The 11,965-nt window shown below is 52.8% G+C and overlaps 1 protein-coding gene across 1 annotated transcript; it reads right to left on the bottom strand.

Moving 5' to 3' along the window:
• Window positions 1-8,776: 8,776 nt before the first annotated feature.
• LOC109743698 (mitogen-activated protein kinase kinase kinase 18-like) lies at window positions 8,777-10,367 on the bottom strand. The gene has a single exon (XM_020302784.4). It carries the CDS (start codon window positions 10,214-10,216, stop codon window positions 8,777-8,779), a length of 1,440 nt encoding a protein of 479 aa, XP_020158373.1. The 5' UTR covers window positions 10,217-10,367.
• Between the last annotated feature and the right edge of the window lie 1,598 nt (window positions 10,368-11,965).

Consider the following 11,965-nt stretch of genomic DNA (forward strand, 5'->3'; position numbering starts at 1 on the left):
GTCGATGCAACTATATACTAGATCGGTAACGCGCCTTGACGCGAGGGTGCCGGACCCAACGATATTGTAAGCCATGGAAGATCAAACAACATGATGCATTAGTATAAAGGCAAGTTTAACACATATAACAGCGCAACCGATTATAGTGTTAAAGGGTAAGAAGAAACATTTACTCTGTCCAAAAGAATAACATCATTGAGTTCAACAGGCTCATGAGATTATAAAAGCTGAAAGCAAGGTAGCATCCAATTTAGCACATGAGATTATGAAATGTTAATCTCCAAATTCCAGAACCATTCATCATCAACAACATAATAGAATTAAAATAGGAAAACTTTACATATAGACCATTTTATTATTTATAAGAGATACACAGAGTAAGTAGTCCCATATCAAAACATTCAGTAGCGTGACAAAATAAAAGGAGATGCATGTACATATCAGAATTGAGATTCTCCAAATCCCAAATCTCGGTCATGAAATATATTCTTTATCAGAATTTGAAGTACCGCAATGGCCTAATAATCACTGTCAATGTAAGGTACTGCATGCTTTTCTTTCGCTTCATATGAACAGAATTTCTCTATTAAATAATCATAGTTGATATCAATGTCCAACCTTGAAAACCACTGCATTAGTAACTTGATGCATTCGTTTTGTCTTCACTTTGTCATAGTAGACACATTTATTGCCCCATTCTGATTTTAAAACTCTGCTGCACAAGTTAATATCATGACAATATAAGTGCCAAAGATAATGAAAATGTTTGTTATACGCTATTTTCTGATTAAAGAGAAACATCAAGCATCTAGCATAATTTTACGATTGAAGAGAAACATCAAGCATCTAGCCGAACAGGGCATCTTATAATAAATGGATCATTGGCTATCCTTGATTGGCAAACTAACTCGATATCTCCAGGAAAAGAACCTGTCATGACACATTATGCACTAAAAAGGCAAAAGGCAACCATATAGGGTACATAATGTTTGCAGTCCATCGGCTTTACCAAACACTAAAAAGGGGTGAGCATAAATACACCTCGCTAATCGACCATGGAGGAGAAGCATATGATGTACCATTGGGTACAGAGACAACATGGGGAGGTCCAGGATGAAGGCGACGAACGCCGATGGTGTTGCTTTCACCTGGTGGAGGGAAGTAGAGGACATGGACAATGGTAAATATTTAGACTCAAAGCATGAAAAAAACATCACATGCTCCAGAAATGCATAGAAAATAATGTCTGAAGCCTTCACAAAACAACTTTTGTAAAAGCATATGCATTGGCTTGATAAATCCAATATTGGATGCAGAATGTTAAACTCAATTTGATCAATAGTGTAATCAGACAGAGTTGTATGGCATGCACTGCAGGCATCACATTAAGATCACTTAATAAATTTGTATCTGAAAGTAACTTAAAAGTCCAGCACAGTGCAGGCTTTTTTTGTACAAAATGATTATAGGTTGAGACTGAAAGATTTTATTTTTCTATAATACACACAAGCATGTATATAATTATAGAAGCGTCCGTCCACGTCATTACGATACAACAAGCGACGACAGTCCACCACTAAGTGCCGCTACGGTGGCTGCTCAGGCACACTCCACCTAAACAACCATCCAAAATGATCACTGAAATCCCAATTCAGCAGCCCAGCCAATGGCATGCTTTGGCTCAACTACTCAAAGGGTTCACCAGATTAGATATGTTTAATTCAGTGTCGAAGTAGAATATCTTAGCTAAGCGACACAAAAAATTACATAACACGATATGTTTAGTTCTGCAAACTCAGTCCATCAACACATCACTGATAGCAGCAGTCCTAAAGGCAAGAACAAATACCAATGTTTTCAACTTGATGCTGTATACGGAAAATGGCTTGATTTGCCAGTGTTCGGACATCAATAACTCGATAGTCCAAGCGTGTGTCCTGACCAACATGGACAAGTGGCACTCCCTTATGCAAAACAACAAGATACCATTAGCTGAACCCAGATATCATCATCGGAGATTGGAGCAACAATCCGTGTCCTCCTCCTTTATGCATCCAAAGAGGAGGCAAGCAAATACGCAGATTGTGTAGACTGACATACTGATTCAGCTATTGCAAACTCCTCAGCACTCCGTCCGGCATCCTCCACGCTGATTGGTAGCTTCGGGTCAGCCCTGTTGTTGCAGTAGAGCTTCCTGACCTGAATATCCACCTGCCAGCCATCAAATGGAATTACAAATAACTACTGTGGTGTGTATGTCAGCCCACAATTCGAACAGTCAACAGACAGAGGGGACTTGCAACGAAACGAGATCTCAAACTTATAAAAGACGGGTAAACAAACGGAACCATCTCCCTCTCTGCCTCCTCCTCATCTTCCTGGCACTCACAGGCTGCGGCGTACAAGCAAGAGAAGGCGAGGGACTGGGCTGACCTCAGACCCTCTCATCCATCCCTGTAGCGGGCCTCGTCGGCGAGGATGCCTCGTCGAGGAACTCGGGCTCCTTGTCGCCGGTGGCCATGTTCCCGGCCTTCTTGGTCGGCTGCGCCATGCGCCTCTTGGTCGCCGCCGTCGCGTGCCCCTCCTCCTTCTGCCGCTCCATGGAGGCGGCCGTCTCCTCGTCCTCCCCGAGCGTGAGCTCCTCCTCGGCGACGGGGACGGGCCAGGGAGGTGGTCTAGGGTTTGGAAGGAGAGAGAGAGGTGAGGCGGGAGGAAGAGGAGAGGGGCGGTGTGAGGTCGTGGATGGGTGCCCGAGTGAGCGGCGGCGGCGGCCGGTGGCGGGGCAGGGAGGCGGCGCGGGTTAGGGTTTCGAGGGAGAGAGGGAGGCGGCGTGGGAGGAAGAGAAGGAGCGACGCGAGTGAGAGAGGAGCGACAGCTAGGGCATCTCCACAGGAGCGGGCCACTTTTATACCGGAGGACGCGAAATGACGAAACTGCCCTTCGGGGGGCGCTGGAATTACCCGCGGTGGCACGATTGTTGCCGTACTATTCATTGTAGCAGTGTTCCGGTCGGATCCAACGGCCGAGGTGATCCGGTGGCAAGATCAGACGGCCCAAAACGCATCAAAAATGCGATCCGACGGCCGAGACTCGCTGAGCTGTGAGAACGCTCATGTTCTCCCAACTAACATAGTAGTCTAATACTTCGGAAAACGCAGCGGCTCCAGTCATGATGAGAGGCGGCGAGTCGATCGGGTGGCGCCATGTGCGCTGTGCAAAATGTTGGATTGCAGCCCACCAAACTGCACCAGATACAACGCTATTGCCGCAGCACCGGCCGGGACACATGGCTGCCCGTGGCGCTGCCCACATGTGCTGAGTTGTGTTACTCTAGTTAGTTTTCTTGTCAGAGTACGCAATTTGTGAGTACAAGGAAGCAATACAGTTGGCCTATGATCACCGGTGACGCTGAATCGGTTCGCGATCAGCAGTGACGCGCCCAATTCCCCGCGACAGGGAGGTGTACGGCACCGGGCCATCAAGATTCCGTGGCTCTTCACTCGCCCGTTGTCGTAAAACGCAGGAGAAAGGCGGTGAGAGGAGCGCACACAAGTGCGGCACAAATGCGGGCGTTCAGAAAGATAGGCAGCGACGCGGCGCACTGAGGCGAATCGGCGACACACGGCGCAGCAGCACGGCCCGGGTTGGCATCGCTTCGCTTGGCGGACAGACAAGCACGACGATGTGCAAAGCGCAGTGGCGCGCGTGTAGCGACTCCTCGATCGACGCCGTCCGCGGCCACTCCACTTGCGCCCGCGCGTCGTGCATGGGTACGTACGCAGCTACCGTTAGCACGGTCAGACGCGACTAGCTGTGGCCTGTGGGTAGATTAGATATGCATCGTTGGCTGGTTGCACGTCCAATGATCAGACCAAACATCATCCAACAGAAGCTGGGTTTTTAGAGCATCTACAGCCGGACGCCCAAACCGGCCTCAAACGTCCGGGTGGCTCGTCCGGCCACAGACCAGTCGTGAAAATCTGACGCACACGAAAGTCTTAACCGGGCCTCAAACGTCCGGGCTGACCTGCACCCCCATATTCAGCACAAATATGGAACGGATATGGGGCGTCCGGGCGCCCGCCACGTCGGACTGACGGCGGAGTCCCACGCGAAATTGCCCGGAAACCCGGCAGTCCGAAGTTTGTCTTCTCCGTCGGACCGATGTCGCCGCGTGGCGCCGCTCCGGCGGGCCGTGTAGTGCCTAGCCTGGCAATTTAAGTCGACCGCCAGCACTGAAACCCTACCATCCACATTTTCCTCCGTCTGTTCGTCGCCGCCGCCACTTTCCACTCCCCGTCCGCCTAGTAGCCATGCCCCCACGCCGCCGGGTGAGGAGCCGCCCATTTCTAACGCCAGAGCGCCAGCTGGAGCTCCTTGAGTAGATTGGGGCAAGGCGCGAAGCCTGGATCGCCGCGGGGCTACCTCCGGATGCAGTGGATCCGAAGGAGGAGGACGATGTGGGGGACGCTGGCGACGTGGATCTGCAGGCGGAGCAGCAGGCCATCTTCGATCCCCTTCGCTCGGAGTCGGCTGCGGAGACCAGACACCGTCGCCGGCAGGATATGGAGGCGCAGCAGGCCGCGGAGGAGGCGGAGATGCTCGCCTACATGGACGAGGTCGAGCTGGAGGAGGATGAGCTGGAGCCCTCATACGCGCCCGTCACCGACGTCGTAGACATCTCCGACTACGAAGATTAGCTAGGGTAGCACATAGGATTTCTTTTGCATGCCTTGTATGGATTTAGGGGTTGAAATATGAGAGACTCATATGCAGAGTGGCTAATTTGATGCGTGACCGATCACTATCCGCGGATCCGCCCGATCTTGTCTGCGGACGTTTGAGGGATCAGATTTGTCAAATCCAACCGTAGATGCTCTATGTCCAAACTACAAAGTTCTCTAGCCTCCCCCTGACCCATAAACAGTAATTAGTGTCCATGTTTCATTATTGTGTTTAGAGGTGAACTTAACAACTACTAGTTCAAAAGGCCGAACATCAGTGAGTACATCTGCGGTAGAAAATGAATTCCTCACGGCCCCATTTAAGGGAAAGGTGGATATATCGTAACCATGCCAGATGGATTTTCAACTGAGTTTTAGTAGATATTCTCATATGCGGTCATGGATAGCATGATGATTTTTTCCCCATGAATTTCAAGCGGCGACATGTCACTATATGGTCACAACTGGTGGCAACTACCTTGCACCCAAGACGTAAATAGACCATGATCATTAGACGGTTCCGACCCAATTGTCTCCTAACTATTTCTGAATACTCGTCAAGGTGGCAACAATAAGATCTAAGCAGGTTCCTGACCACGTGGTTTGTCCAAGAAAGCATCTTCGAAGGATTTCTAATATTACATTCACAAGATCCATCAGAAAAAAGGTGGGAGTACTAGGTTTCTGAATTGATTTTGAGAAGACAGACGATAAGGTTAAAAAGTGGTGGTTTCTATTCAAACCCTCGGGACGAAAGGATTTTTCACTTCTTTCTGATGTAAGCGGATGGAGTGACTTATATTATGTTGAGGTGCTTTGTATCACAATAATTTAGGGATATATTTATAAACAAAGAAAGATCTCAAGGAGGGGAGCTTCTGTCCTATATCTCTACTTTTTGAATAGTTTGGATTGCTTACCACATGTGTCACGTGGTTGTCCTATATCTCTACTATTAAAGGGGAGTAGGTCGTTCCCTTCCTCGCCTTTAAGGTTTTTCTCTCTCCTTTGATTACACCCCTTCTCACAGATTTACTTCCAATTTCAATTGCCCGACATCACATCTGCTACCTTCCATAATATGGTAACTAATGTTATTATTTTTCTGTTGGCAAATTGAAAAAACAGTAAGCCCACTAATTATTTCCAATTTTGTCGCCCAACATCACATCCCCGCCCACTTATTTATTTCCAAACTTATTTGCCCAACATCACATCTCCTTCGGTTAGTAATATGAACACTAGTTTTTTTTTTGTTTGGCAAATTGGAAACGTGATACTCCCACTGATTTAATTCCACTTTTATTTATCCAAAGCGTGTATGGGTGACAGTGGAAGGGGATTGTAACCGAATGAGCCATTGAGATATGTGGATTGGGGGCGGAGATAGTGGGGTGAAAGGTATACGGGAGGCACAATTGATATGGACCACTAAACTATGTATGCCATCCGTTGCAACACACATGCAATTAGCTAGTTCTTTTATAATTCGATATGCCAACAAGTTTGATTGAGAGAGTTTAGTCCGAGAGTATAATTCATAGGATGGTGCCTCATCTTGTTGATGATTGATTTGTGCAATTTGGAGTAAGCTGATTAAATCATTCTATTCGTGGATCATGACCTAAAAAAACAACGAATATACTACTTTTAAAGTAAAACCTCGACAAGTAGTTTGGAAAGGAGTGAGCACTACTTATTATAGCAACACAAGGTTCAAACAAACAAAAAATAAGAGTGAGATTTTATTCTTCAGCGAGGGACAAAAATGGCGGTGGAGTTCAATCGACTAGAGGGGTGAACAGAGCCTTATCAAGTTTCATTCAATTTTTTGTTAATCATGCAAGAATGAAGCTTACAACTCTACCATGTACTCCCTCCGTCCGGAAATACTTGTTCTAAAAATGGATAAAATGGATGTATCTATAACTAAAATAAGTCTAGATACAACCATTTCTAGGACAAGTATTTCTGGACGGAGGTAGTACCAAAAAGTGTTAGTATAAAGCTAGAAACAAGTTGATTTATTAGCGTGCGTTTCTGTTCCATGACTTGTATTTATATCCGTATTTAGACGAATCTAACACAAGAATTTTGGGACGAAAGGAGTATGATCGTTGATTTTTGCACCAATCGCAAGTTGATATATACTAGTACAACAAGCAGAATAATACCTAGACTATGAAAAATGTTTATAAATATCTTGGACCAAATCCAAAGAAAACAGAATATGCGCTCCATCTGCCCATGTGAGAGCAGGTTCCGGTCGCGTGTACGGCTTGGTGTAGGGACGGCCCGGTGATCGCCGGCCCTCACGCACCGACCCCACCGGCATGAATCGGCTTCACTTTTTTACATCGTGTTTGTCCTTGTGCTCTGCATGCGGCATGCCGACTAAGAGCAACTCTAGCAGACCCCGCATCTGGCGCAAACCCGCATAATTCCGGCGATTATACGGGCTCGGCTCATTTCTCTGGTCAGACCAGAGCTCGCATCGGTGTCCGGCTCGTAATTTTTTTTGCCGCAGCCCGCAAACGCAACCCCCGAGGCACTATAACTGTGGGTTTGCGGGGCAGATGCGGGTCGAAACCCTATCCTCCCGCCGCCGCGTTCCCCTCCAATTCCCCACCGCGCCGCTCGATTTCTCGCCGCCGGCGAGCCTTGAACCACCATGGCCGACTCGGGGAATGAGGCGGAGCGCCGCCGCCGCGCCGGATCTGACACCGCGCGCAAGCGGGGGGCGCGTCGGTGGCTCAACCACGGTGCCCGGCCGCCGCCGGCATTCGACCGGCACGAGCTCGACGAGTACGAGCTCGAGCGCGCCCGTCGCCGCCGCGCCTCCTCTGGCAACTGGTCCGCGGGGAGCTCATCCGGCCACTGGTCCGCGGGGAGCTCATCCGCGGGCGCATCGAGCTCGCGGCTCGTTCCGGTGAAGAGGGAGCCGGAGGAGGCCGTGCCCGATGCGCCGCCGCGCCGAGGCGTCATCGGACCCGAGGACTACCTCCCACCGGGGCAGGAGGAGCTCCTCGAGCGCGTCGTCCTAGAGCGGTCGGCGAGGGATCAGGAGGAGATGGAAGAGCGCATCCGGCGCGAACTCGAGTACGAGCGGCTCTTCCTCGATTCGGGCCTCACGGCATCGCTGGCGCATGCATCGAAGGAGGCCGACCTGCGCGTGATGAAGGAGGAGCAGGCGAAGCTCTTCGTCGACCTCGGCTCCGACTCCGACTGATCGCCGCCGGTGGGCAGCTACCGCAGGAGCTCCGGTGAGCTCAATTTTGTTGCAGTGATGCGGTAGCGTAGGCCCTGTCTAGCATATCTAACCTCTATGTATGTATGTGGCGTGTATGAACTTATTTATGCGAAGAAGAACCATGTATGCTCGCGAGCTCCGGCGGGCTGTTGTTTAAATTTCTCGCACGAAACAATTTTTTTTAAATTTTAGGGGTCCGTTTGCGGTTTCTAGTCCACCGCCGCAATTTTCGGCCTGCATAATCGCCCCCGTGCGACCTGCAAACACATTTTACGGGTCGGCAAAATGCGGGATCTGCTAGAGTTGCTCTAACTCATGAGAGAAACAGATAAACACTAGCCTGCCAGTTCTCATCAGTCTAGAAACATGCGGAGCATGGTTTGGGGGTACGTGTCGACTGCGCCGGCACACCCACTCGAAAGAAAAAAAGACTGCGCCGGCGCACAGCCGACACGCCATCCACAAGCGCACGGCGAGAGGACACCGGAGGGGTGGTGGCGCTCGTGGCTGTTTCCATCTCCACCCGGCGAAGCAATCTCTGGACGGGACGCTTGCTTGACTCGCTTTCGCTCGTCGGCCGTCCACTCCGTCTGCTGGACCCACGTAAAAACAATAGGTTTTTCACCGTGCGGCAGCACTTTGTGTCGACGATCCATTCGAGCAGTACGCCTGCAGTGCAGTGACGCTGCGCTTGCCGCGTCGACCCGAGCCTTTCTGCGGTGGAAGATTCACCGTGCGGCGGCGTGCCGCGCGAGCTCTGTGTCCACGCTGGATTTCCTTTCCTCCACCACGCCACGTGCTGTTAGTTACTGTATGTGTGACCTAATTTCCCCCCGAAATTGTCGACCCATCGGATTCGGCGGACACAGCCTAATTTTTCTTTGAATTCGTTGACGTCGCAATGGGGAGCAGAATTATGAGCGGAGACAAAAAAGAGGAGCAGCGCCAAGCAGGATACTGTTTGTGTAACAACGAATTCGATTGCATCAGTGATTATGTTGCAACACAGTACTGTTTGCACTAACAATTTACTACATGGCACTAATTGGCCAGAAACAAAACTCTTCAAAAACTGACAATGCCTAACGACTGGATCAGCCTCGTACGTTTCTCCTGCGTGGAGGAAGCTGCTGTGCTCTACGTCAACGGCAATGTCGAGAAAGCCGGACTCTGCATCTACTGATTCTTCTTCACTTGTGATCGCGTCGTCCACGATGATGACGGTCGTCTCCTTGGCCGGCACGGCAACTGCTTCCGTTGGTGCGGATAGGACGTCGATCCAGCCCTCGTCGGAGTCCCACTCTGGGAGCGCCGAGGCAGGGCAGGCCAATGCTCCGATCCTCCTCTCGGCCGCGCTGTCGTGCTCCGCCTCGTCGGTGTCTGACTCCGACTCCCAGAATGCCGCGTCCAGCGTGCTCTTGGGCGACACCCATTTGCTCTCCACGGCTTGCGGCTTCGCGTCGACCACGGCGGAGGCCAAGAACCGGTGCTCCAGCAGCTGCGCCGCCGTGCACCGGTCGCTGGCCTGCCTGACCAAGCACCGGCGCAGGAAGTCCTTGGCCTCGACGGACAGCCATTGGGGCACCTCTGGGACGGCCTCCGTGTACCCGATCCGGTGCAGCGCGGCGAGCGCGTCGCCGTCCATGCCGTTCCACGGGGCGCGGCCGGTGGCCATCTCGACGACCGTGCAGCCAAGCGCCCAGACGTCGGCCGCGGGGCCCTGCTCCTCGCCGCGCGCCACCTCCGGCGCCATGAACGCGGGCGTGCCGCCGATGATCGGCACGCCAGCGCCCACTTTCCTCGCGCAGCCGAAGTCCGCGAGCTTGGCGCGGCCGTCGGCGCCGATCACGACGTTCCTGGCCTTGACGTCCCCGTGCACCATCCCGGCGCCGTGAAGGTACGCGAGCCCGGCCGCCACGTCTGCGGCGTACCCGCGGACGGTGCGCTCGTCGAGCCCCCCGTCGATCGCCGCCCGGTCCGCCAGCGAGCCTCCCGGGGCGAACTCGAGGAAGAGCTGGTAGGAGCCGTCGCGGGCGGCGCGGCCGCCGATGCAGGAGACGACGCGCGAGGAGCGCAGGCAGGACATGAGGTCCTCCTCCCTCTTAAGAGCTGAGGCGCACGCTGCCGTGGCGGACTTGACCGCGAAGAGCTCGCCCGACACGTCGTCCGACGCGAGGAAGACCTCGGCCCCCGACGCGCCGCGGCCGATCGTCTGCACCCGCGTCCATTGTTTGCTCGCCATCTTGATCTTATGTGCGTTGCAAATTGGGGTTGTTGTGGTTGGTGTTGGTACTCTGTTGTCGAGCTTGCTTGTGGCCTGCTGAATTGATGATGGGTTCTCTTTTTTTGGCGGGTGTGCGTATATATAGGACGGGGAGGGGGGAGAAAGGAAGGCTTTGCACTTGTGGAGAATAAGAAAGGTTTAGAACATGGCGTGTGTGGGGATTAGTAAATCCGGAAGCAAAAAGGCGTGGGAAGAAAGCTGTTTAGGCCCTCGAGCACGCGCTCGCGGCGGCGGGATTCCTTCTATGAGTGGTAACGCGCGGTCCGGGCTTGACCTGACCAAGCTTCGCGCTGCGCCTCTGCCTAGCCCGCGTCAGATTATCTCGTGTCCGAATAGGAAAACTATTAAACCGTGTCAAACCATTAAAGTGCGAGTGTTTTTTGCTCAGCCGATTATTCTTGGAAGGTGCAATCTTTGTGAGCGGTATAGTTGTCAAAGTCTTGGTCGCTCATAGCGAGACGAGGTGTGTGAAACACAGTATTGTGATGGGTCCGCGTGTGTAAACTTATCGGGGGTGGAAGTCAGCGGGCGCACCTGAAGGGAGCGGAGTTGGCCAGTTGGGATCTCCTCGGTTGGTCGTTTGCCACTGCGGCATGCCAAGTCCACCGACGCAGTGCACTGCACCCACTGTACTGTATATTATATGGTGCGGCGCCGCCGGACTGTTTCGTGTGCACCTGCCTGCCCCCAACATCCATCTAGAACCAAGACCGACGGAAATACTCCTGAGCGACATCCCGACACCAGTTTCTCTTTAGCCCGAAGCAAGAATTCACAGCTGGTCACAGGCGCGATCCCTCCAATTTCACAGCTGGTTACGGTTCACCGGGAAAGTTCCCTTTCATCGCCGGGAAAGAAAGCTCGTGGTGGACGCGGGTGGCTCCTCGACGTAGTACCGGAGAGAAGATTCCGGGTAAATATCTGGCGCGTGTCTCCTCGCCCTCGGCATCGTATGCGCCGTTGCCCTTGCAGACATCGGAATAGGATGTGGCCTGCAGGAATATTCGATTCCCCGTCCATATGCAGGCACGTCGTCAACCACGGCTGCTGCTCCGTACACGCGATGTCCAGGACACCGGCTGCGGCCCCGCTCAGCGGCGGCATACACCGTGTCGCCACAGTGTCCAGCCACGTCGGAGCCGGCTCAGCTGTGGACAAGTGGCGTTCGCGAGGATACGGATTCGTGAGGGTCCATGCCGATGCGGCGACCGAAAGCCGAGCGTGGCGTGAAGGGCGCGCTTACTTTTGCCGTTCTGCGGCGCGGGGCGGCAGAAACCGAGAGACTACTCCTACGCAGGTCGATTGCCGCGCGAGTCCGATGCATTGCTTCGCTTCGTTGGCCAGCGTTGCCGCTCACTCCTCCGCCGCCAGTCGCCAGTGCCAACGTCGGGCCCTCTGGTACGTGCCGCCACCTGATTGTTTGGTTCCTCCTCACTCCACTCCACTTCACCGGTCGGGTAAGGCCAACACCAACACGCGGCCCTAAAAGGACGTGTGTTTCATCCTTTTTCGTCCGTTTAGTGGTGGCAATGGGGCCGTGTCCGCCCGGATTTGTGGATGCGGCGGCCGGGCGCCCAACGCGCGGCCGCATCTTCGGTCGCATCTTGTCCCCGTACATGCAAAAGTGAGAAACCAAGGATTTAAGTCGCGGCCGCGGTTCGCACAAGTTCACGCCGGCCGGCAACACAGCCGGCGGCCTACAGTCTG

This window comes from Aegilops tauschii, chromosome 1, assembly GCF_002575655.3.
Source record: "Aegilops tauschii subsp. strangulata cultivar AL8/78 chromosome 1, Aet v6.0, whole genome shotgun sequence".
Classification (NCBI taxonomy): Eukaryota; Viridiplantae; Streptophyta; class Magnoliopsida; order Poales; family Poaceae; genus Aegilops; species Aegilops tauschii.

Bases quoted from the DNA above. Each gene is read 5' to 3' on its own strand.
- LOC109743698 (XM_020302784.4), bottom strand. From the start codon at position 10,216: ATGGCGAGCAAACAATGGACGCGGGTGCAGACGATCGGCCGCGGCGCG.